Source organism: Aulonocara stuartgranti (genome assembly GCF_965226115.1).
Source record: "Aulonocara stuartgranti genome assembly, chromosome: 18".
Classification (NCBI taxonomy): domain Eukaryota; kingdom Metazoa; phylum Chordata; class Actinopteri; order Cichliformes; family Cichlidae; genus Aulonocara; species Aulonocara stuartgranti.
Genome location: NC_138954.1, coordinates 17,195,073 through 17,221,992, shown reverse-complemented (window position 1 = coordinate 17,221,992; position 26,920 = coordinate 17,195,073). Strand labels below are relative to the sequence as shown.

General features: G+C 42.9%; 1 protein-coding gene across 7 annotated transcripts in view; it reads right to left on the bottom strand.

The window, feature by feature from the left end:
• Positions 1-26,920, bottom strand: part of adgrl2b.1 (adhesion G protein-coupled receptor L2b, tandem duplicate 1) — a 97,753-nt gene that overhangs the window by 7,897 nt on the left and 62,936 nt on the right. For 5 of the 7 annotated variants that reach the window (XM_082512554.1, XM_082512548.1, XM_082512552.1 and 2 more), the window contains exons 9-20: positions 21,484-21,522; positions 17,425-17,608; positions 15,721-15,843; positions 13,829-14,034; positions 13,386-13,559; positions 12,035-12,244; positions 7,786-8,006; positions 6,956-7,022; positions 4,740-4,831; positions 3,297-3,465; positions 1,249-1,377; positions 95-191 (exon numbers count right to left, since the gene is read on the bottom strand). In XM_082512554.1, the coding sequence (XP_082368680.1) occupies positions 95-191; positions 1,249-1,377; positions 3,297-3,465; positions 4,740-4,831; positions 6,956-7,022; positions 7,786-8,006; positions 12,035-12,244; positions 13,386-13,559; positions 13,829-14,034; positions 15,721-15,843; positions 17,425-17,608; positions 21,484-21,522 (1,711 nt within the window). The remainder of the gene's footprint in view (positions 1-94; positions 192-1,248; positions 1,378-3,296; positions 3,466-4,739; positions 4,832-6,955; positions 7,023-7,785; positions 8,007-12,034; positions 12,245-13,385; positions 13,560-13,828; positions 14,035-15,720; positions 15,844-17,424; positions 17,609-21,483; positions 21,523-26,920) is intronic. The other 2 variants (XM_082512551.1, XM_082512553.1) reach the window with 1 other exon arrangement.

Here is a 26,920-nt window from a genome sequence, read left to right as displayed (position 1 = left end):
CATTGATGTGTTTATTATGAATTCAGAGCTTCATCACAAAGAGAATGGCGTATGTGTCTCGTCTGGCGGTGGCGAAGGAGAGATGGCTGCTTACCCTGGTTGAGTGTGGAGGTGCTGTTTATGTCTCCTGAGATGAAGGAGGACTCTGACTGCTTCCTCACAGTGTCGTTCCACATCCGCCTGATGCGGCTCTGGGTTGAGAAAAAAGGCAGCCACTGATCAGGACTCAACACGGCGCGACTTTTATTGAAGGTTTTTTTGCCCCAAAGGGTTGAGTGGCTATGCGAGTTTGTGCTTCAAACCTGCACTTGTACACAAAAAAAAAATCCAGCTCATTCACCGCTTGATGACATGTTTGTGTTCAGGTACAACAAAGCCCTTCACGTGCTATTGATCCAACCAAAAATGGATACGCTGAGAGTCTTACGGTTTGTAATTTGAGAGATCGGCCCTGAGCAGCATTTTTTTTTCTTTTTTCTTCAGATGCTAAGAGCAGGAGCATCTGCCAAATTCCCAGAGGTGCTCTTAAGATAGCTCTCACAAAGACAAGAAAGAAGATATTACCACATGCATGTATCTGGGGTTTTTTTTTTTTTTACAATTTTCAAATAGGGTCTACCTGTGGCCACGATAACACACATATGAAAGAAGCACTGGCCTTTTCGGGATTTTAAAAAAGGAAAGATTTCTTAACACAAGTGACAAGAAAACTTCAAGTCCATCCTTTGATCACTAACATTTAACATTACACAGCCAAACAATCTGAAAACTACACTTAAGCTACAATGTGAAGGCTGAAATGTGACATAACGCACTGCACTCTGTGACATTTCTATTTCAATGCCCAACCTCTGTAGAGAAGCTTGGCTTTACGGAAGAAAGTGCAAATTTAGCGTTTAAGAATCCTTTTCAACACTTTTATATTTTCAATCAAAAGATAAGAGTGTGTTACTTTGTCTCTCAAACTTCACACCTTGTCTGTACTCATGGAAAAGCACTCAGCCTGAAGGCCATTTGTAGCTCAGTCTTAAAAATGGCTTAGAGTCTATATATGTTTAAGAAAACAGGGCTAAATACTTTGTTTTATTTTGGCCTTCAAAAGTGCAAGAAGGTAGCGAAAAATACTTTATGAAAAGCCCGTAAAATGTTCAGTAATTAATGAATTACTCATTCTCTGCGGTGCAGTCTATTTTAAGGTACAGTTCTCTAAATCCTAAACCTTGATATGCCAGATTCTCTGGTGTGTACCTGAGTAGCGGACGAATAGCGGGCCGTGGATCGAGACGTGGCTGTCTTGGCTGAGCTGTGGGAACCCTCAGACGGCAGTGCCCCGCAGCACTGGGACTGACGGAAACATTTGCTGTACTCTTTGCGTACCTGCAGAGGAATAAAAGATCAGGACAAACTCAGCATACAGACACAGACAGCAGCCCCCCCCTGAGAGATGCAAATCCCAAATCTTTATCAAATGCCATCCAGCTGACAGCAGTTTAAATGTCATATGTGTAAGGGCAGGAATAACAAACAGTGTGCAGCATATTGCAATATTGTAACAAGAAAGCATTTTGACATGAGTGTTGCTACATATGAATATATGAAATACCAGTTAAAAAAAACAAAACAAAAAAAATAAACTGGAAATGCTCCTATAAAGAGATACAAATAGCCACACCTGGAATCTACTTTAGATTCAGTGACAAGCAGGCAAATCATAGCTTAAATCTTTAGAAAATTCCCCCTTTTAGAAAAGGTGAAACAATTACTGAATGTTTCCTCTATTTAAAAAAAAGACAATTATAGATAGCAGTTAACACACATATTGTTCTGTCTCTACAGCAGTTTAAAATGAAATTAATTTATTACCATAGAGGACAAAGAAAGGCAAAAAAATATCCTGACATTTAAAAACCTGCAACAAGCTGTTCATATTTGTCCTAAAAAGTAACTATAAACCAACTGGGCAATTAGTTAACTAGTTAATATCTCCTCGCTAATTTCCTGCCAATCAACTAATCACTTAGAGTGATTAATTATTAATAAAACTTATTAAACTTGTTTAAGTAATTCTCTTCCTTTAGTTTACAAAATGAGAGAAGACAACTCAAATCATAGCTGTCACAATGTTGGATAATTAAAAGCTACTTTCAGCTGCTCCCTTATTCACAGCAGGTAACTGAACATGTTTGATTTGGCAGTTTTACACTGGATGCCCTTTCTGACTCAATCGCAAAGGCCATTTGTCTCTATGGTTGGAAATGAGTAAACCGCAACATAACGAAGCCACAAAATGTGGAGATACCGGGGACTGAACCCAGGGCCTAATACACTCTATCACTGAGCTACATACACAGATGCCGGGAGTGCAATTATCGTGACTAAACAAATTCCCGCATAAATATTGCATATTTGTCACATGTTCATGTTTCAGATCATCAAAGAAATTAGACAAAGATAACTAAAGTAAATACAAACGGTGATTTAATTTATTAGAAAGCCATCCAAACCGCCCTAGTCTTCTGTAAAAAAGTATTTTTCGGCAGTTCATAGAATATCTTCCCTTGGTTATTTTTTGACGAATGTGAGACGAGCCTTTGTCCTCTTTTTGGTCAGCGGTGATTTTCTTCTTGGAACTCTCCAACTGTAAAATCATGAACTCTGACCTTTACTGAGACAATTGAGGCCTGAAGTTCTTCAGATGTTGCTCTGGGGTCTTTTGTGACCTCCTGGATGAGCCGTCGATGCACTCTTGGAGTAGTTTTGATAGCCTGCTGTTCCGCGTTTTCTCCATTTGTGGATAATAATGGCTCTCACTGTGGTTCACTGGCATCCCAAAGCCTTAGAAGTGGCTTCGTAATCCTTGGCAGACTGATAGATGTAAGTGCCTTTGCTTGTCTGCTGTTTCTTTAGATCTGACCGTAATGTTTGGCTTTCTAAGATCTTTTAGCTTACTTCACTTTGTCAGGCAGGTTCTATTTAAGCGATTTCTTGATTCAACAGGTCTGGCTTTCCAAAACATTTTGGTAAATCAGAGTTAATTCATGATTTAATAAGGGGGACAATTACTTTTTCCACATAGGCCCAGCTAGGTGTGGATAGCTTTTTTCCACTTAATAAATGAAATCATCATTTAAGTGCATTTTGTATCAACTCGGGTTGTCTTTGTCTAATATTAAAATTTGTTTGACAATCTAAAGCATGTAAATGTGACAAATACGCAAAAAACTAAGAAAACAGTTTTTCACCTTACTGTTAATCTATTTTACAGCATATCTGAGACACAGAAGGACAAATCTTACTTTTTTCTGCAGCAGGCAGTGAAAGATGAAGATGAACATCCCTTGCAGAGTGTTGAAGATGGTAAAGAGGTAAGCCATCACTATTGAGGACTCATTGAGAAAGAACAAGCCAAAGGACCACGTCAGCCCCAAAAGACAAAGTAGAGCAAAGGCTCCTAACACCCATGACCTGCAAAAGACAGGAAAGAGCAACATTAAAACAGCAAAAAATCTTAAATTCCCTGCTTCTCCACTCCTGGACAACACCTTTTTGAAACACCGGTTTTTTTGCTTGACAATTTGCACTAGTGGTGGCAAAGTGTAAAAATGCTGATACAAATTTTGCAGACAGCGCACGTTCACTGTCTGACAGTTAGGAAATTTCCTTGGTCTTCCTCTGAATTGTTGTCTAACAAGACTGCAAACACAGCAGGATTTTCCTTGGTGGTTTCCAGAATATAAGATAACTCGACAGTCAGTTTCAGTGGCGATGCCTGGTCGTTACTGACACACAAGAGAGAAGTAAGGCATCCCCAGAGAGATACCACGAGCCTGGAAATAAATGGGACAACAGCATGTTGTCGGTGGGAGAAAAATCACAGTGAACAATGTTGAAAATGACGCCTAATTCTGCTTGCTGTCTAGTGCAGCGAAGATGTTATTTCATTGTTTAACAAGTTCCTAAATTTGAGTCAGAGACCAAATTCATAGCAGATTCAAGTTGGACCATAACAGTTAATGACTACTGAGTACTTATTATAATGTGAGAAATCCAGCATCCATAAATGTGAGTTTTGTCTGTGCAAAAAAATCCAAAAACCAGTTCAATGCCTTATCTTGGGTTTGGACCAAAATCAGAGTGAATGTCTTTGAATCAGACACCCACATAACATATGTTGGCCTGCCCTCAAACATATTGTTGAGCAAGAATCCAGGCATAGAAACGGTCAGAGGCTTTCGTCTTTTCACAACCAAACGCAGCAGACAGAAAACGAAAACACTGAGGCCCCCCTGTTTTTGTTTTAAAACTTCAAATCTGCAAAGATTGCGGTTGAATCCGCCTTTCAAAGAAGCCTATAAACTATGCCAACACAGGAGCAAAAAGATACAAAGGTCAGAATTGCAGTTATGAAGAAATAAAAAAAAAAAAAAAAAAGGCAATATACCCCAGCGTAGCGCAAATACAGAAATCATAAAATGAACTAAAAAGGCACCACCTACGGACTGAAATAAAATCTAAAGGGAAAATTACTGGTCTGGTCGGGTTTAAGAGAGGAGAAAATCAAATAAACGTGTAGGTCAGAAGCTGCTTTTGAAATTTCAGGAGGTAGGCAAAAGCAGTAACGGTGCATATTATTTTTCTTCCCACTCCCCCCGCTCAGCAAACACACACACACTCTAACAGCAAGCAGCCACAGCTCAGCCTCCTTATCGACTAGAGTGACACCCCCCCGCCTCCCTCACCTTATACCCCCGATCCTGGACGAGTCAGGTTTCATGGAGGTGGAATGCTTCACCATCTTGTACATGGTCACCACCAGGAAGATGACATTGACCTGTCAAAACAGATGCCACATAAGGGTTAACAGAACGCATTTAGGTAGTCACGTGATTCCTGCTGTTACCACCAACAAATGGAGCAAGTGCTCCGATCCTTTACTGTCACGCTGACCTTGTGTTTGATTTCTTTAATTCTATATATGCAAATAGAAATCTTGAAATTAAAAAGTAGTCAGTGCAGAAAACAGCTCCCTTAACGTTTTACATTTTCAACCAGAATATTTTTTGAAGCTATTCTCTCGCTGGCTCCGTGGCGTGTGTCAACACAAACACACCTTTACCGAGAGGAATATGAAAATTTAATGCCTCTGTGCAGATCACAAAGTACATTGACTTTCAAAGAGGAAAAACAACTGTGAGAGGTTATCGCCTTGGTCTGCTTCACACAGCTTCGATATTCAACATCGGCTACATTCGAAATTTCTCCCTCATGTTTGTCATTACAGCTGATTCCAAACACAGAGTACAAATCCACAAAATAAGGGACGTCTATCTGATGAAACAGATCTAATAAAGTGCAGGCAAGAGCGCCGGGAGAGAGAAAAAAAGTTAAATCTAGTGGGGAAAGTATAGAGTTTGAATGTCATGTTTTAAAAACAAGCTTCACCGAGACCAGGAAAAAAACATTTAAGTGATTCAAGCCATACATCCAGAAAGGTTTCGATGCTTTCAGGATGTCTCTATCTCTAACTCTCTAAGCACTGCAGGCCTGTAGCCACAAAGGGAAAGGGAGGAGATGCACTTCAATTTGGCACGATACCACATTCAACCTTTGAAATGTACTTCTGTTAATATTCAACGAAAAACAAAAAAGAAAAAAATGGATCCGGAGTCTTATCACATGAAAAACTTCTACCCTCAAAAACCTGCTCCGGGCGTGCATTTTTCAAGCCCACCCAAGCGCTTCGAGCGTGAACGGGGGATAATAAAAGGCACGAGTTGGCATAAAAACGGACCCCTAATGATCGAGATGTAGTGCTCTCCAGTTTATCAAATATTTCAGTTTCAATTCTCATTCACAAATCAGCGGCAAGATCCCCGGCATTATCCCGCGTGAACGCATCCCGAGAACACAGGCGGCAACAAAAGCAGGGTCCTAAATGGAAACAAAGAGGCTGTGAGTGGAACGCAGATGGAAACCAACAACAGCGGCGTTGAGAAAGATGGAAGAAAAAGGAGTGGCTAAAAAGACAGAAAGAGGCTTTTAGATCACAGCTTAGAGTAATGCCGTGTTTTGTCTCCCAGCCACAGGGGCCGATTTACGTCTGCTTGAGTCGAGAGGCTGGAGATGCATTTAACACAGCTGTAAGTGGTGACACAGATACGATGAGACAGACAGTGAGGAATGGAGTAAAGGGGGCACTCTGCAGAAAGATGAGGCGAACTGCATGTGCCATCTAAAATTTGTACTTCCCTGCGAAATCAAGAGCATATAACAGGGGCTGCCTACACGGGGTCTGGCGTCCATCTACAGCCTATGGACAGATTTACATACGTGTTACTATATACGCCTATATGGATAAGTGCTCTGGGTCTGCTTAGGTCATGCTGAATGCGTGCATGAGATGCGCACACGTTGTGCGTGTGTCTATGCGCATGGCGAACACCCAGCGCCGTGCATGAAATATTAAAAGGTGAAGATGGAGATGTCCGCGCTCTAGGATTGGCTGGGGATACGTCATAATCCTCAGCAGGGCTATGAGCTGTGGTAATAGTTGTCTGGCCCACCCACTCATTACTTCCATGTTCACCACCCCATCCCCACCCCCCGCCACCATCACCCTTGTTTTCCCACTGAGCAAATGACCTTCATGCCTGAAACGATTTCTCCTCCTGATTGCAGCAGGGGAGTATTCTCTAGATGTACAGCAAGGACCAAACAGCTTCAAGTTGTTGCCGCTCACCAATTCTGATTTCAGAGGATTTCATAGCTGAGTGGACACTGATGTCCTCGTGTCAGCTATAATGGGACCACTTTCCTTTCATGCAAATTGATCTGAGAAAGCAGAGCTAAGAGGCTGCCAGCACAGACGGAGAGAGAGAAATCTATAAACTATTCTCTGAGCTTTTCTTTCAAAGAACAAAAAGTTATCACACGCGTGCACAAATTTACAACTTACCACAATTATGAAGGTTACAGGTCCGATGAAGCTCCAGATGAAATGGTTGTCGACTCTTAACCAGCACCTATAGGGTGTAAAAGGTGGTGTTCAGTTCATTAAATCGTCTCTTTGTGAAAACAAAGTTGCTTCTCATTGATCGGAGCCCAGCAGAGCCGGCTGCATGATAGGCCGCAGCAACAGAATAGAAACTCCTTTGACCGCAAAGAAGAAAACCCGACCTTAAGGGAGTGCTGGCCTCGTGCCATGAGAAGCTGCAGTGTAAAAGCCAGTGGTTACTGGACTCATGACTTCACAGTCTGCAAATGTCTACAAATGTGGGATATCTGTGTGTATGTACAGTACAGTAAACATTGTAATGTAGACAGTTTAAGAATGAATTGCACCTCAGCCCACGTTTATCACCGGGAAACAGAATGGAAAATAGAGTCTGAAAAAGGCGGTTTACTTAAATTCCATAAATTAGAGAGGACTCGCCGTTTTACAAATCATAAAGCTTGCTGCTTGGATGAAGACCAGCAGAGGAGTGCATAAACTTTTAACTGACATGGGCGGCAATTATCCACATCCACAAGACTAAAAACCCAGCGAGCGAGTGCAGCTAGCCAGCACATTCATTAATGCAGCTACTTTGCTCACAGCCTCTTCTTTTAGCAATGACAGGCTGTAAATTTGCCAAGGGGCCAGAGGTGGACTACTCTTTGTGATATTACTATCATTAGCACATACAGTACATGCTGTGTGGGTGTGTCGCAGTGGGGAGAAGGGAGGACTAAAGCTTGTGATATTTATCCCGGGAAGAAGAGCCTCTGCAAAGATCCCACACTTACGCCCGCTGAGTGCCGTAGCTTCTGTAGTCAATGGCCGCTGAGATGCCCACCACCACGGCTGGGATGAGGTACCCAGACATGTAGTAATACTTCCTGCGTGAAAACTCGCTCTCAAACACCTCGACCAGCATGAGGTACAGCTGCACGCCCTCCAAACACATCCACACGAACGCGGCCAGGAAGCAGAAGTGGAGAACTCCAGCGATGATGGAGCAGACCAGCTGATGAGAAAATACAAGCAGACGTTACACGCAGAGGTAAAAGGACAGTGAAAGAGCTTATTTTACTAAACCCTGCGCCTTGGATGAACACGCTTCCCTCCCTGCTGCTTTGGAAAGGTTTATTCATGCGGTCAGCTTTCTGCTGTCTGGGCTGAGAGGAATTCAGAGTGTCATAACACCAATCAAAGCAACCATAATAAATGTGTAATTCTATGCTACAAAACAACACTCCTGACCCGGATGACCTTACCCTGCGAAACCTGTGGAACCCCCTGATGGTGACCTTACCTTGTGCTTTTGCCAGCACTTTCCACACACCCTCCATGTTTTTATCATTATTTTTCTATACTGAAAATAAAAGTCAAAAGATAAATAAATAGAAAGATTTTTTTTCCCTTTTTCATTATTACCAAAAATGACTTGTCTATAGTATTTAACACAAATCTGTATGTTTTTGCTTTAGAACGGTGGTTAGTTTAAGTTAGTCTAGTTATTTATTTTTATTAAGACAGGACTAGATGTTTGCAGATGTATGCTAGCAGATTTCTGCATCTTTTAGCTGAAAATGTTTGTTTTTTAGTCCACAGCTTTGTTGTTGTCATTTGTGGGATCAGAAATGTGCCTTAGTAAGACCAAATACATGCTGCACACTCCTAGAAATGATGAAGCGATGCTTTTAGCAGCTTAATAACACTTTCACTGGGAGTCATTGGACACCAAACCAGAGCTAAAAGCATAGCAATGATTGATAATTATTACCTTTATCTTTTAGATGGATGTTAACTGATGCAAAGATTAAGCTTTTTAACATGTTTTGAGATACACATTTCTGTCAAAGTTTGAAATTAAGAAGCTACATATTCAGTGAGTAAAGATGTATTTTAGTCTTTTTATATAAAAAAATATCTAGCAACAAATCAGCTTCATAAATATCAGAATCAGATGTTTGGAGGTACTTTCATTTTTCTATTGATCAAATAGTTCAAACACTCATTTTTCACACTTTATTAGAATTTAAAAATCTGCATCTTCCTCCTATAAATGTAACAGATTCCACAGATCTCAAAGTAGTAAGGTTTCTCGCATGATGTCACGTGCACATTTCTGAAGAGTGTAACATGTGTGGTTGCTGGCTGTCAGGTGAAATCGATCACAAAGAGGATGCTGCACCAAAAATCTCCTTGTGTTAGCTGAGGTATGACTGAGGCAAACGTTCTCCATTTCAAGTTCGTGTCGAGCTTCTTCCAAGTCTCACTGCTGCTCAGCTTTTAGTTAATGAGTGTTTGCAGACAAGTTGGCATCTCCCATGAAAACTACAGGCAACCGCAGCAATGTGAGACCAGAGCAAACACAGACCAGGAAGGAAACATAACTTTTTCCCCCCCAAGCAACCAGTTTCTTTATTCCCCTTTTAAGCTAGTAAACAAAACAGAAATCTTTTACATAAATTTAAATACTTCTGAGATAGGTGAGTGTGAGAGAGAGAGATTAAGCTGTACCTGACTGTGGACCTGATTCAGTGTAAATCTGCAGGCCAACTGCAGCTAGCCAAGTCAAACTGCTCCTCACTCATGAAAGCAGATTTTTCAACCGCAAACTTGGTTTAAATTGAATATTCTGGAGGAATCTTACAGCAGACTAAATTTTTACACCCTCTTAAAATGATATGAAGAGTTATGTTCCAAAACCCAAACCGTAAAATTATAAAATGGTTAAATAATTCCTAACCAAAGACTTTTATTTACTTTAAAGCTTCTATATTTATATTTTGGAGTTTAAGCCCTTTAACATCTTGTGTTAGTTTTGCTCTCAACGCAAAGGAAGGCAAAGTTTCAACAACCAGTTTCCTCACAGCCGGGGGCAGGTCATTAACCAGCCTCCAGGCCTGTGTAACTGGATCTTTAGCAACCGACTTTCCCAGTGACTGTCAGCAGCGTCCATTAACCACTCGCCAAAAAGTTGCGAATACACATTTTTGCCTCACGCTCGGTGTTTCCCAGATGGCCCCGGACTGTTCTCTAGGCCGGTGAAACTGGGGGACACTGTCAACATGATTGTCACACGCCCAAAGTGTTGCAAAAGTTAACATCCCATTGTTAGCAGTTACATGTTTGCAAAACCTCAGCAAAAACATAAATAATTTCAGACATCTGTGATTAAATTACAGGAAGAATATTTGATTTCAAATAAATACAGTGGGGCAAAAAAGTATTTAGTCAGCCACCGATTGTGCAAGTTCCCCCACTTAAAATGATGACAGAGGTCAGTGATTTGCACCAGAGGTACACTTCAACTGTGAGAGACAGAATGTGAAAAAAAAATCCATGAATTCACATGGTAGGATTTGTAAAGAATTTATTCGTAAATCAGGGTGGCAAATAAGTATTTGGTCACCTCAAACAAGGAAAATCTCTGGCTCTCACAGACCTGTAACGTCTTCTGTAAGAAGCTTTTCTGTCCCCCACTCGTTACCTGTATGGATGGCACCTGTTTGAACTCATCATCTGTATAAAAGACACCTGTCCACAGCCTCAAACAGTCAGACTCCAAACTCCGCCATGGCCAAGACCAAAGAGCTTTCGAAGGACACCAGGAAAAGTATTGTAGACCTGCACCAGACTGGGAAGAGTGAATCTACAATAGGCAAGCAGCTTGGTGTGAAAAAATCAACTGTGGGAGCAATCATCAGAAAATGGAAGACATACAAGACCACTGATAATCTCCCTCGATCTGGGGCTCCACGCAAGATCTCATCCCGTGGGGTCAAAATGATCATGAGAACGGTGAGCAAAGATCCCAGAACCACACGGGGGGACCTGGTGAATGACCTGCAGAGAGCTGGGACCAAAGTAACAAAGGTCACCATCAGTAACACACTACAACGGCAGGGAATCAAATCCCGCAGTGCCAGACGTGTTCCGCTGCTGAAGCCAGTGCATGTCCAGGCCCGTCTGAAGTTTGCCAGAGAGCACATGGATGATACAGCAGAGGATTGGGAGAATGTCATGTGGTCAGATGAAACCAAAGTAGAACTTTTTGGTATAAACTCAACTCGTCGTGTTTGGAGGAAGAAGAATACTGAGTTGCATCCCAAGAACACCATACCTACTGTGAAGCATGGGGGTGGAAACATCATGCTATGGGGCTGTTTTTCTGCCAAGGGGACAGGACGACTGATCCGTGTTAAGGACAGAATGAATGGGGCCATGTATCGTGAGATTTTGAGCCAAAACCTCCTTCCATCAGTGAGAACTTTGAAGATGAAACGAGGCTGGGTCTTCCAACATGACAATGATCCAAAACACACCGCCCGGGCAACAAAGGAGTGGCTCCGTAAGAAGCATTTGAAAGTCCTGGAGTGGCCTAGCCAGTCTCCAGACCTCAACCCCATAGAAAATCTGTGGCGGGAGTTGAAAGTCCGTGTTGCTCGGCGACAGCCCCAAAACATCACTGCTCTCGAGAAGATCTGCATGGAGGAATGGGCCAAAATACCAGCTACTGTGTGTGCAAACCTGGTAAAGACCTATAGTAAACGTTTGACCTCTGTTATTGCCAACAAAGGTTATGTTACAAAGTATTGAGTTGTATTTTTGTTATTGACCAAATACTTATTTTCCACCCTGATTTACGAATAAATTCTTTACAAATCCTACCATGTGGATTCATGGATTTTTTTTTCACATTCTGTCTCTCACAGTTGAAGTGTACCTCTGGTGCAAATTACTGACCTCTGTCATCATTTTAGGTGGGGGAACTTGCACAATCGGTGGCTGACTAAATACTTTTTTGCCCCACTGTACGTTGCTGCCATAAAACTCCTGCTTTTAATATCTGCATTAAATTCTACCACTGGCAGACTCCTAATAGAAATATGATATTTTAATCTAATGTGGATTTTTTTTTTGGTTTGCCACTTCAAAGGAAAACTGAAGGGAAAATTCAGGCGTACAAAAGGTTAATTACAGCAGATGAGACTATTAATCAGTAGTGTGAAATTAAAACCTTCTGCAGAGTCACTTCCACGGTACCTTTGGTTCTGTCATGTTGATGCCCACAAGAAAGAGAAGCTCGCCGATGAACAGGTTGAGGCACAGGTTTTTGTGAATGGTGTTGCGGTCACTCTGCAAACCTCTGAAGAAGCAGAAAGTGAAGAGGCTGATGGCCAGGCAGACCAGAGACACAGCAATGCCCATCCTGGTGATGACGGTGAGGAGAACCTCGTGCACGCTCCCGTCCCTCTGCAGACAAATAGAGAAAGCACGGACTGACATTAAACTTTGCACCTCTCATTATAATGGGCAGCGTTTGAGCACGTAATGAGTGAAGCTGTGCTGGCCTAATGGGGACACACACGCACCCTGTATGTTGTCACTGAATCGAAATCTCTAGAGTGTTTAATCCTCGCTTATTACTGGGAAAGTCGCATCACCTTGCTGATATTAATGATTAGAGCCTCCACAACATGTTTTGGTATTCATATGACAACTTGACTGATTAAAACTCATGAAGTTTCACGAGAAAGTGTTGCAGAAAGTGACATCAACAGAAAAATGCCGCAAAAAGAGCTGTGAACATGTGGCATCCGAGTTCTCGCTTTGCGGTTGAATCACGCTGCGTTTCAGGAGGTCCAAAACTGAGCGTATTTCAAGACGGCCACCTGGCAAAAGTGAAAATAGCAGACACGACCATAAAAAAATATCACTCAAGGACATGGTGGCCTCAAAGTGAGCCAATTCCTCCTGTGATATTTGTAATTTTATTGAGGGCAGGAGTTACAGTTGAGGTGATGTGTAGGGGATTGGTGGGGCTAAGCCTAGCCTCAGGGCTCTGGTTTCAAGCTGTGGTTAAGGTTGAGGTTAAGACAGATGACAGGCATAGAGTTCATGAGTTGGGACGTATTATTAGACGAACCACAAACTTATCCTCTACATTTATTACTGGCTAGGTCCTCGCTGCACATGCTATTTATCATGTAATTGGATTGTAATTGCATTTCGCGACCAAATGGGTCCAACACCACTTCAAGAGGGGTGGAGACACAAGTTAAAGCTGAAGTTATGTTGTTTCCCATGATTCTCTGAGACATATGCACAGAGGGATATTAGACATGGATCACAGGTAGAACATAATTACTTCTGATAATGGTATGGCACTTCCTGACACAAACTCGCACTTTTAAAGCGACAGCCCTGCTGCCTTTTCTCCACTTCTCCCTTTCTTCCCTGCCCTTACCTTCTCCTCCAGCTATAATCTAATTATCTCCACTGAAATGCCATTCTTGTTCTTGCCGCGTGTGCACAAATCTTTAAGTGAGATGGAAGAACGAGTAATTGAGACTGAAAAATAGCTTGAGCGAGCCACAAGGCGAGGGCCACTTACCACATTTCCCCGATGAGCCATGAGGATGGCAAAGTTGGTCAAGTGACTGCACGAGCAAGTGGTGTGGCTCTTATTGGTTTCCAGCAGTTTACAACCCTGAGTGGACCAGTATCCCATCATGCTCCTCTCTGAGTAATTCCAGAAGGAACAGTTGGGATTGTAATAATGTTCTTTCTGCAAAACACAAAAGCAGAGAGGGGGAAAAAATTAAACATTTATGAATATGCGCAGTTAAAGCACGTCAGTCATGTGTTTACTTCTCCTTTTTTTCGATTTTAAAAAAACGTACTCAATTATTTGTGAAGGAGAAAGATCAAAATGGTGCTAATCATCACTAACGGCACACGGTTTCTCCTTTACTGTAAAAGGTATTGCAGTCTATCCTGTTTTTTGACAGCCTGGCTCTATAGTGTGGTCAGGGTAAATCTCAGAGGGAGGCTTACATCCAGGTGCTCCAGTGTGAAGATCACGGGGTCTGCCACAAACACACGGCTCGACTCCTTTGTAATAGAGGCTGACAGGATGTGGGAGTTGACAGTGAGAGAGAGGTTGTGTTTGTTCAGGTCTCCCATTCCCCGCAATGTGGCATTTTCTGTGCTGAGGAACTGACCCAGGTGCTTGTAGAGTACAAATACCAGCTTGGCTACACCTATAGCAAACAATAAGAAGTACAGCATTAGACATAATTTACAGTTATCTACCAAACAGTAATAATTCACTCCCCCAAAATAACACGGCTCACTGCATTTTATATAAAATATATAGATTGTTAAAACTGGTGCCTCTGCCAATGAACACACAGGATGTCGAGCCAGTTAGACAGATGAGGTGCACAACTCATCTGTCTGACTGCTGCAAAGCGCACTATGCTTTACTCATTACAGTGATAATTAAGATTAATTTTAAAATATGAAACATCTGATCCATGTTCTTCATGTTTTGCATGTTTTTAAAACTATTTTTAATGGCAACCTTAAGACTCTTCATTGCAAAATGATGTGCTTTCGCTGCGTTGCTCCAGCAACATCATAATTAATGTCCATTGTTGCCACTAACCGACCATGTCACTGGGAAAAGATAAAAAAGATTAAAAGCCAGGTGCACATGGGAGACATTTGCCTTTGTGGCTTTTTGACCAAAACCATGATCTTTATCTAGACCAGGTAGTTTGGTTCAGCCTAACAATACTCCAACTGAAAGCCTCAACATTAACGCAAACATCAAACAAAGACTAAAACTAATGAGCAGTGAGTTATGGTTATGCGTACAAGCGTCCCAATCTCCTGGGTGAAAGTCCTCTATTTAGTATTCCACCTCACCAGAAACTTCTGAAACATTTTGAGCAGAAGTTCTGTTTTCTGCAAAAGTGATCGTTACACTTTTTCCCCCCTTCCTCGAAATATCAAAATGTTAAGATTAGATCACTAATCTCAGATCTACGTGTGTTTGTTTGTTCACAAACTCCTCCTAAGATCATCAGGAACATCTTAGGCCCCTGTAAGTCTTTTACGTAGTCACTGGTTCTTATCTATATCAGATATTATGATGTTATCATGCTTCCAAGCAACCACCGAGCAACAGGTTTTTTTAAGCCTTTATGCATCGTTAAAACCTTATGAAAGCAACCGATAGTTTTCATTTCAGGACAATAACATCCCATTTATGTCCACAAAACCTGAATTATACATGAATATATAGCTAAAATGCCCAGTGTTTAAGCTTTTAGCATGTGACTGGACAGCGGAAGTAAGACAGAGAAACTGGCAGAAAGACACACAGTAAAAACCCTTGGGGCAGATTTGAACCCAGGCCTCTGCATGAGCCTTGCAGCACACAAGTCAACCGCTCAACCCAGTAAGCTAAACCAGCAGTCCTAGATAACACATATAATAAAAAAAAACAAAAAAAAAACAACAACTTTGAGAACAAACAGGTCAAGCAATACTTCAGCATAGACATGCACAAACACATGAAACCTAAACAACGGTTGTTTTTGTTGACCCATATCCAAGGAGCATTGCCTTTTAGCATCGCTAATTCGTTCCAGGATTTATGCTAAGCTAAGCTAATAACCTCCTGATTATATTACCCCATACAGTGCAGTGTATGAGACTCATATTGTAACTCCCGGCAAAAAATAAATAAATCAATGAGCATATTTCACAAATGTCTTACTAATCCGATTCAAAATGCCTTAGCACGTAAAATCACTTTAAGGCATTATCCCAACTTAATTACCCAAATGAAAACAACTATGTGAATTAGGACATGGTTATGAACTACCATCGAACCATCTGATCAGCTAGGTGTTTCTTCTGCAGTGACGTTCTCTCACCGTTTTTGCTGTTGACTTTCACCGTGTTGGAAGACAGCTGAAGAGTCATTCCGCTCTTGCTCGTCTGTGGAAATCTGAAGTCTTGCACCTGCCCGTCGGTGCTTAGCACACACACCTCCAACACTGAGCGATGGCCGAGGTAAAAGGGAAAGCGACAGAGAGATTGAGAGAGGGGGAGATGTATTACTCATAGGCAACATTTGAGAAGCATTACATGGTGTTTAATAGAACTCTATCGCTCAGGCCCAGTGGGGTATGTGTAAAGACTCGAGGTTCATTGTACCAGTAAGAGAATCCAGTCTTATTGGCAAAACCCCGTCGAGTGTCATTTACTTAAAAAACCATGTCACTAAGCTGTTGGCTGGCATTGTGAAAGCCTTGGAGGCAGGAGCGGAAGAAAAAATAACAACAAGGGCAACGATAGAAGATGAGCAAATTCAAGCACGCAGCCTACTGCGGCATGAATGTCAAATATTCATAGGATCAAAAATATCATTGAGCTTTTACTTTACTTTTTCTTTCCCCTGTGGGTTCAGATAACTCTGGGCCTCGACGAGCAAATCTCTGAAAATCCTCCAAATTCCTGCAGCCCCTCTCTCTGGTATGCCAGCTGCCGGGTGGTGCTCCCTTTGATGTGTGAAATTATTAAAGGGTCAGGAGGACACACGTATCAGCACACTCCCTCCCATCAGAAACGGCCTCACTTCCTCAGATAGGTGGCTTCTGACAGACGGAGATGAGGAATTGTTCTCTAGCTGCTCCCCCCACCACCACTACCACCCGCCATCTACCTTTTAGCTCCCTTTCTCCCTTTTTTCCCTCGCCCTGCCCTTGATACTCGCCCGGAGATGCCATTTGAGCTTCGAGGAAACTGCTAATTAGAATCAACAATCATTTTCGGCTTTTTTCGACTCTTTTAAGAGAGGTCAGGTAGGCTGTTCTCTGAGGTTTCGTCATATTTAGTTATGTTTTTTTCATTATCTATATTGTGCAGATAAGCAAGCACTTGACAAGCTCATAAAAACTGTCTGAATGCGGTGATTAAATGGCTAATGTGAAACATATTACACAATGTGTTAATCAGTGCTTTTGGTAAAGACAGAGCAACTAGTCCTTATCAGTTTGGCTAACTACTTATTAATGGGAAAGGCTTAGAGGGAACAGATAGAGTGCCATGTGAATGGAGCAGTGCCATTCAATTGGTTTCTTTGTTTCCCCCCCAAGAGGTCTGGACAGTTCATCTGGCAGCACCCATTCAGTGAGGTGACTTTACAATGCGAGAAAAAGATTAAAAATCAATGAGGTATAAGACAAAAAGGGTAAGTGGAGGACCATAACCATAGAAACAAAGAGATACGAGTAGAAATATGACAGTTCACTGCACACAGCTGACTTATATGAATGAGATCATGTTGATAATAAAGTGCCTGCCTTTGAGGGCAAATTAGCTTTTTTTTCTCCCCACTTTTTTTGAGTCAAATCTTTTCTTATGACGTCAGTGAAACGAGATGAGATGTGGCTATTTTCAAAATGACGCTCTTCTTAAAGAATAGCTGCCTGAATGTGAGACAATTTTTACCGCTGTGTTTAAAACTATCTCCCTGAGACTGAAAAGAAAGAAAGAAAAGAAAAGCCATCAACATCACAGACTGTGAATGATGGATGTGCACATGTGGTTTTCTCAGTTACTGGAGAGGAACTTACGGATATTCTCTGCGGGAACTTTCACGATGGCGGGCTCAATGAGGTTTTCCGCGAGGACAAACGCCCCTTCCTCCAGGGTATCCAGCAGCATCGTGGCGGCGTGCGTTTGTTCCGTGGAATTCATGTCTTTCCAGGATTTTAGAGCTTCTGGCCTCAAGAGGTTGTCAACAGTGTCCACAATCGCCTGTATCCATGGAGACAAGACAAATTTGTCAGCTTGCACTCCCTCCACCCCCAAATCATAACTTGAGTTTAATGACAAAGAGCAGGGACTGGAAAACAAATAATAATAATAATTATTAAAAAAAAAGATCACAAAAGCAAAATCATTCCAACTGAAGACATGAAGGTCAGAGAAAGCCATGGGTAGCTAAAATAATAATGACGATGGAATATTTAGTGTGTATTATTTAATATTCTGTTTAAAAAGAATAAAGCTAATCTGGGGAAGTCTCTCGTGGGCCAGAGTCTTTATTGAATGATAATACAAACATCCTTGAGGGTAAAAAGAAATACAAACCAAATGTTTTGGGATTTTGTTCCCCCTTCATTGAATGCTGCATTTGCCCTTCCTGCTTTAAGCAGCTATTTTTCAAAAAACAAACCAAAAAAAAGAAGAAGAAAGCAATCGTATCCATGGACAATACTCTTATTTCCATAACAGGATCTGACCATAATGACTTGGATACAATTTTCCTTGAGGAAAGAGGGCATTATCGTGAAATCCGTGTTCGGCGTAGTAGTGCAAGTGAAAACAGCAGAGAGAGGGGAGGGTGGTGGGATTTCTGCTTGTTTTAAATGGCAATCCTTTCATTTCCTGCTTTCTGATAAGCAGTATGCGAGCAAAACATTCCACAAAACCTACACAAGTATCATATGTTGATAAAACAAGAGTTTCCTTTGACCCTGGCAGGGTGAGTTCATGACTCCTGGCTGGCACAATTAAGAAACAACATCATTAACTTTCTTAACCCCCCTCGAAAAAAAGACAGACATTTGTACACAGATCTAGACGAGCCCTGGGTGTGATAAATCAGAGTGACAATTTAACCATAGGTGCCATTACCCACAGCAAGACCCACCACAATAACGGTAATTAACCAAAACAAGCCCTTGCTCACTGTACCAATTAGTCACAGCTGTGATTATCCAAAACACTAATTGACCAAGGACAGGATTATCCATTTGCTCGGAATAACAAGAAAGGGAATGAACCAAAGTCTGCACCAATATATGATTAACCGCAACGTTTTAACCACCGAGCTGATGTTAACCGCAGCAGTGATGGCTGCATCCAGACAGAGTGCTCAGCATGTCTTTATATCTTGGGTCCAAGCACAAAAAATCAATCTCTGTGGCCCTAACCTTGCAGGCAACTGTGACTATGACAGGAGTTAAGTGTGTGTGTGGTGTCTGTGTGTGTGTGTGTGTGTGTGAGTGAGAGAGAGTGAGAGAGAGAGAGTGAGCAAGAGAGAGAGAAGTGGCGATTATGGGGTTGGAGCCATTACAACCAGACAGACACTAAATGGTCTTCTCCTGCCCCCTGGTAAGCCATCCTCAAAGGACCCATGAAATCCAAAAGAAGGGGGGAAAAAGTCTGTCTCCAATTTGTGTAGCACAGAAAGAATCTGTCTTCTGATTTAATTCATGCCTGGGTGGTGGTCAATTTACAAATCACAAGAGTGCAACCACCAGGGGAGCCCCTGTGGCTGCCCATATCAGCTGCTCTGACTTAAACAGCAATGGACGATGATCAGTGACACTGAAAAATAAAATAACAGCCACATTAGCTTTAAGCTAATTGCTAATGCCGGGATGCCAATGTGCTCAATATGGCAATGTTAGGTTCTGGATATTTAGGAGTTAGTTGTAGGTTCCTCATCTTTCATTAGCATGAGGCTTCTGCACAGAGCTCAGACTTTGGTTTTAAGATATTTAATGAAAAACCAGAAACATAACTTATAACAGTGCAGCCGGTTCAATGCCCCAGGGCCCAGAAGGTAGAGGGGACCAGTCAACATCACTATCAAGTAGTCCCCCCCCCCCCCCCGGCTTTACACAGCATGCACATATTCACTGTGTTTAGATAAAGGTGGACAGATGTTGCAATATATTGCTTTTATTTCCTGCCCTTCTCTCTTGTCATTTGTGGAAAATGCTTGCAAACCTCCTGACGTCAACTGTGAAACAATTTGTTTGGCAGAGAGTTTCTTACAGAGTAGTTTGTCAGCACAGCCCAGGGGACGACATGGTGGTAAGGGCCCAAAGAAAAATCTGTACGGGGCCAAACATGGTCAGAAGTGTCTGTGACACAATTATGGAAAAAAACAAAATGCTTCGAAATCCAGCATTTATACAGCATGTTGCTCAATTAAATAGTAAATTCTTGCATAAAAGGCTTTTCTACTCTACAATGCCTCATTCGCCCATTAACACAAGCACTTTTTTCTACACTCAGGTGCTTTCTATCTAACGTTCTCACATATTTATACTTCAATGAATGCAACAACTTGAGGTTCAGTATCTTGGCCGAGGATACTTTGGCATGCAGACAGGAGATTGGAGCAACCAGGGATAAAACCACAAAGTTTCTGTTTAGATGACCCTCTCTACCTCCAGAGCTACAGCCCTGCGTTATCCCAAGTCCAATCTCTGTACATTTTCTAAGGTACAGACTTGATGATTTCTCAATATCTCTGTTCTCTATACCTGCAAAATACATCTGCTGAGAACAAAAATGATCCTCCTTGTATTCAGAAGTTTTCTTCAGCAGCAATGTTCAGTGTTTCAGTCACAGGATCTCCTACTAACCAATTCCAGGTACCTCTGAACTCAGATTTCTGGAATTGGGACGACTTAGCGCATTCCAGAAAAAGTGAAAACTAAAACAACAACAACAATAACAACAACAACAACAACAGGTGATTCAAGTACCACTAGCAACACAATATAACACTTTTTTTATGCTTAAAAACACCGCTGCAGCAGATTCATGGACAGAGCCTGGTCTGCAACTGGCTTGTTCGTTCAGTAAGTCATAAATACACAACAGTGGCAGTGCTGATTAAAGGTTTTACTACTGTTTATGTTCACTGCCGCCATTTTGGATTGTTAACTCTGGGAGGCTGGGCTGCTTTAACTTTTGGAGGAGGATATTCGAGTATATGGGGAGAACAGACCATAATAATGCATACTTTCAAGCTGCTAAATCTAAACCAAATACGGGCAGGAGGTGTATGGGAGGAACTGCATAAGGAGAGGCCCATCTTTACAAACCATTGTACTTCCAGCAAAGCTAGAGTCTGGGATACAACCACTGGGCACCATGAATATTTGTGTCAATCCACCACTGACACAAAATCTAAACACCATGCAGTGCATCTTCTCCCATGTGTCTACATCACGGCCTTGTCTTCCAGCAGACCCAAGCCCGGGAAAATAAACAGTACTGCACTCCACTAAGTAAAATGTCTGGTGGACAGCCTGCAAAGATCAGACTGGAACACAAACATATTTAATGGGGTTGGAAATTAATCCCACAGATAAATCAAAAAGGGGCCAAGAGGTTTTTTTTTTTTTTTTTTAAATTTTATTATTCTTATTATTTGCAATGGCGACAGTAGAATTTGTACAATATAAGCAAGTGAAAATTGAGCACATTGCCACTTTGATCACACTTCTGCCTGACAGGGAGGTGCAATTACAACCGTGGGAAGGCAATTATTCACACGACGTGTAAAGAGCCGACAACAGAAGAGATGGAGGGAGGCAAAAAAAAAGAGTGGCGGAGGCAGAGGAGGAGGAGAAAGTTTAAAAGAAAAAACGAAGGGAAGATTTACGAGTGAAGAAGAATATGGATGGCGGCATCCTCAGATGGACAGAATGACAGGGCAGCAGACAGCCGAATCTGAGGAAGTGGCCGCATTTTGTACAAACACATCAGCAGGCACACGCTGTAACAAAATAATCAAAGACATAAAGACAGACAGTGCGGCATGCTGCAAGTCAGACGTTAGGGATCGGGGTGAAAAAGGAATGCAGAAAGCCTGGCAGTTATACCTTCATGTACGCTCTGCATGTCTTCTCCCTTTTTTGAAGCTTTTCCGCACAACCAGACGATCAAGTGCAAGAAACGGATTGAAGAAAGAGGAGGTAAGAAAACAGGAAGCATTAAATCATGCCACTTACCATCAATTACAGAGTTAATGAAAAGAAGAAAAGGCACAGGTCTATTAACTATAACCCAAAGAGTAATAAGTGCTTTTCTTTTTTTTTTTTTTTTCTTTTTTTTTAATAAATAGGACAGGGGGAATGAATGAGAGAAAGAGGGGGAGAGAAAGAAAGAAAACCAAAGGGGAGAAGAGACGGTGAGAAGGGGGGGGAAGAGAGAGAGAGAAAAAAAAAAAAAGAACTCCTGGGTCACCTGTATGGAGGAAAAAAAACAAACAAACAAAAAAAAACAAACAGAGGAGACAGCAAACAACAAAGAGCAACATAATAATAGAGAAAACAAAGCACCATCACAATAAACTAGCTAGCCATAGATATCAATATTTACTAAATAATAAACGATATTGTGCAGCACGCAAGATAGACAGCGCACAGTGTGCTTTGAGGTAGCAGCCAAGAAAGCTTTAGTCCGCGTCTGTGAATACCCATGTGTGCATACCTGTGTGGATCAGCATGCTTGCATTCCAAAGGTTTCTCCATGTAATGATCTGCTAGGGAGTGTGGGGGGGCCACAGCCCCGTCCTCCAGGGTGTGAAGCGGGTATGGAGGAGATCAAAACTCCGGACATCCAGAGGCCCCCAGAACACAAGAGACCATGGAAGACCAACAGAGGGGCAGCCGCGCCACTGTTCCAGTAAGAGCTGAGGAGAGTCCCAGATGAGGGCTCGCCCAGCAGCCGCGGAGCAGAAGTCAGGGGGAGTTGCAGTGACGCGCCCGTGAGCTCCGCCGGCCCCCAGCTGCGCCTGAGTGACCGAGCCCCAGGCCGAGAGGCCGGGGGCACCCCACCTCCAAAGGGGCCCGAGCGAGCCCCAGGCCCCAGGCCCCGACAAGCGGCCGCCAAGGAGTGAGCCGGTGTGTACCCGGACGCCCACCCCCAGACACAAAGAACCACCAACACACCGACACCTGAGGGAGTCCGCCACCGGCAGGGGAAGTGGTGGTGGGTGGAGATAGGCCTCCAAACCTTGGAGGGCCTGAGGTGTCCCCAGAGAGTGGTAAAATGGTAAATGGCCTGTATTTATATAGCGCTTTAGAGAGGTGGCGTCTGATACCCAACCTGACATATAGACACAGACATACAGGCACACACAGACACAAACATCCATTCCCACCCTCATGCTCTCATATGCACTCACTCCACACTCAACCAACGTGGAGACAGACATAAAGAGACGCTGTACACACAATCACACTCCCCAAGCGTACTCTACAAACCGGGTCTAGGTACCCTTGTCCCTGGAGGGGGGAATTGCACCCAGACCCAGGTGGTGTTACCCTTTTCCCTGCGGTGGAGAGAGGCAGACCACCCCGACTCCGCAGCAGCAGGGAGGCCCCACACCCCAGACCGCAGTCGGACGGCCAACTCCTCCTACTAGCCCTCCCGCTCCAGCAGGCCGCAGAGAATGGGGGTGGGAGAAGACTCCAAACCTCCCTCCACCCGCTCATTGTAGTGTTGATGCATAATATGCATCAACACTACAATGAGCGGGTTTTAATTTTACAATGAGCGGGTTTTAATTTTACAATGAGCGGGTTTTAATTGCACCTTAGAACACATATTATGTGTTCTAAGGTGCAATTAAAACCCAGGAGGGCATGGAGCTACCTGCCATGGAGCAGCAGGTAAGCGCATAGTCCCTCCTGCTAGCCCTCAATGACTAAGTGTATTTAAAATTGAGAGGTGGGCAACGACGTCAGGGGTGAGGTATACACCCTGATGGTAAATTGGACTCCGTGATTGTGCCCACCCCCAAGATCCTATATGTATGTGTAATGAGAGTGTGAATAATGTGAATGTCTAAGTTGTGGGATAAAATTGAGGCAGAGGCAGCCAGAAGGGGACAGGGGGGGGGGGGGTAGCCTCCTCTGCACCCTGGTGACATACCCCCACTCCAAGGCCCTGCATGTGTGGGTGGTTGTGGAGGAGCGGGAAGAGGGAGGCAGCTGGAGATGGGGAGGGAAGGAAGGGAGGGGCAGGTAACCCCTCCCTGGGGCCAGCTCCCCCGCTGACCCCAGTAGGCACTCCCACCCTCCGCGACCCGCCAGGGAAGGGGGGCCCAGGCCCATCAGACCGGGGCCCAGTGCAGTAGCGCCCTCCGGCTCCACAGAGCCCTGGACAGTCCACCCAACCCCACCACAGAGAAAACTGCACCCACCCCACCATCCACACATCTTCCAGACTACATAAGACGGTAAACGCCCAGGCTGAGATCTTCCTCCACCTCTCCTGTATCTCCCCCTCCCGCAGAGAGTTCCTGAAGAGAAGAAAGCTCCTGCAAGATGTGACCATCCCCCCCACCAGATGAAGAGCCCCCCAGGCGGCTCGACGCACCGGCGGCACCCTGCTCCAGGGCTGGGCCCCCATGCACCCACCCGCCCACAACCCCGGCAACACACCAACCAGGACCCAAGCCCCCGAGGCCCGGCCCGGGCCCCAGCCCAGAGACGGAGCGCCCCCAGAACCTCACGCCCATCCCGGACCCACCCAGGGGCAGCCAGGTTGCCAGGTCAGTAACCCACGTCCGTCAGCACAGACCCTCCCCTAGCCCCGCTGCACGCAGCCGCGAGGAAACAGTCACCTGAGAGCCAACAGAGCCCCCAACCGGACGTGACCGCTACCCCGGGTTGAGCCCCCCAAGGAAGATGCCTCCGGGGAACCCCCCGACGCCCTAAGCCTGTCCCTACCCCCTCACCAATCACAACAGTGAAGGCGGGACCTAACTATGACCCCCCACCCCCACTAGGTGATGGAGCTGATAAAAGGGGCCCAGAGCAATTGATCTAATGTGGTGGCAGAGGCTGTGTCAAGACTAATGTAATCTAATAGATAATTTCTATATTGGTTAGAATTAAGATTATTTTTATTTTTCCAGTTCATGAGGACTGTTTTCTTGGCTATGCATAGGGCAGTGAAGATCATATGGGCTATATTCTTTTCTGAAGTGACATTATCTAAGCTGCCCAGTAGACACACTAAGGGGGAAGTTGGAATGTTACATTTCAGACACTTTGATAAGTCTTCACATATCTCGCGCCAAAACTTTTGCACTGGTGGACAGAACCAAAGAGCGTGGATGTAATTGTCTGGTGTATTGCCTTGACAGTGTGAGCAGTTGTTGGAAGATGTAAAGCCCATCTTGAACATCCGATGACCTGTATAGTGCACTCTATGAAGTATTTTGTATTGTATTAATTGCAGACTGGGATTTTTAATTAATTTGAAAGTTTTTAAGCAAATCTGAGACCAGAAGTTTTGGTCTAGGTTGACTGATAAATCTGCTTCCCACTTTGCAGTAGGAAGGGATATTGATTCATCTAATTTAGAAAGTGTTCTGTATATTTTAGATAATAATTTGGGGGATTTAAGAGTAAAAAAATGTGCCGCACTTAGTGGTGTTTGTAATTCAACTTGACTGAGGTTAAATTTCTTTTTTACTATGGATTTAATTTGTTGATATTCTAAAAACCTTGTCTTGTTGATCCCATATTGTTCAACTAGTCTGTCAAATGGAATAAATTCTGTTCCCTCTAATATATGTTCTAAGTATTTAATTCCTTTACAACTCCATTCTGGGAAATTAATCATATTATTGTTTTGTAATATGTCAGGGTTATTCCAGATAGGTGTACGTTTGCATGGGATTAATGAAGACTCCGTTATTTTTAGAAACTCCCACCATGCTGTTAGAGAAAAGCTGATGTTGATACTTTTAAAGCATTCATGTCTTTTGATGTTTGAGCTAATAAATGGTAGGTCTGAAATCTCTAGATCCTTGCATAGTGCCTGTTCAACATCTAGCCAGGGCTCAACTAAGAAGGTATGTTTTAACCATTCTGAGATGAACTGAAGCCTGTTGGCTAAGAAGTATTGGTGAAAATTAGGCAGATCTAATCCTCCTCTATCCTTGGTTCTTTGTAGCGTTTTTAAGCTAATACGCGGGGGTTTATCTTTCCAAAGGAATTTGGAAATATATGAATCCAGAGATCTGAACCAATCTTGTGATGGTTTGTTAGGGATCATCAAAAATAAGTAATTTATTTTTGGCAAGATCATCATTTTTATAGTGGCGACCCTTCCCATGAGTGATATGGGTAAAGATTTCCATCTAGTCAGATCGCCTTCTACTTTCTTTAGAAGTGGGATGTGGTTTAGTTTAGTTAAGTCTGAAAGCTTAGGAGAGACATTAATACCTAAATATTTAATATTTCCGGATTGCAGTGGGGCAGAGGAAGAATTATGGAAGGAGCAGTTAATGGGGAGAACTGTAGATTTTGGCCAGTTAATTGAATAATCTGAAACTCTTGAAAACCAGTTTATTAAAGTAATTACCTCAGAGAGGTTGGTTTGTGTGTTTTGCAGAAAAAGCAACACATCATCCACATAGAGACTGATTTTATGTTCTATGTTCTTACATTTTATGCCCTTAATTGTTGTAGCCTGTCTAAATGCTGCTGCTAGAGGTTCGATAAAAATTGCAAAAAGTGAGGGGGAGAGTGGGCATCCCTGTCTGGTGCCCCTCAGGAGACAGAAGCTGGAGGATGTCTGGTCATTTGTTCTGATACGAGCCGTTGGGGAATTGTATAATATTCTTATCCAGTTTATGAAAGAGTTTCCAAAACCAAATTTGTGTAAAGTTGCGAATAAAAATTTCCAATTAACTCTGTCAAATGCTTTTTCTGCATCTAGAGATAATATTATGGTTTCGATGTTTTTATCGTATGAGTAGTCTATTAAATTAAGTAATCTACGAGTGTTTGTTGAGGAGTGCCGACCTTTTATGAAACCAGTTTGGTCAGGATGAATTAAGAGGGGGGTCATTTTCTCTAATCTCTTTGAGAGAGCTTTGCAGATTATTTTAAGGTCTACATTTAAAAGAGAAATTGGACGATAGCTTGAGGGAAATAAAGGGTCTTTGCCTGGTTTTAGCAGGAGACTAATGTTGGCAGAATTCATATTTGGTGGTAGTCTGCCCTTTTCCTCGATTTCCTGCAACATGCTGTGGAATACTGGTGCCAAAATTGTCCAGAATTCTTTGTAGAATTCTGCAGGGAAGCCGTCTGGACCTGGAGCCTTATTATTGGGCATACTTATCAGGGCTTCCTGGAGTTCACTTGGCGTCAGTGGCGAATCCAGTTCCATTGCTTGACTGTCTAGTAATTTTGGAAGAGTTACGTTGTCAAGAAACAGATCAATTTCATTTTTAGATGGGTTTATTTGTGGTGAGTATAAAGTTTCATAGAAATCCCTAAAAATGTTGTTTATTCT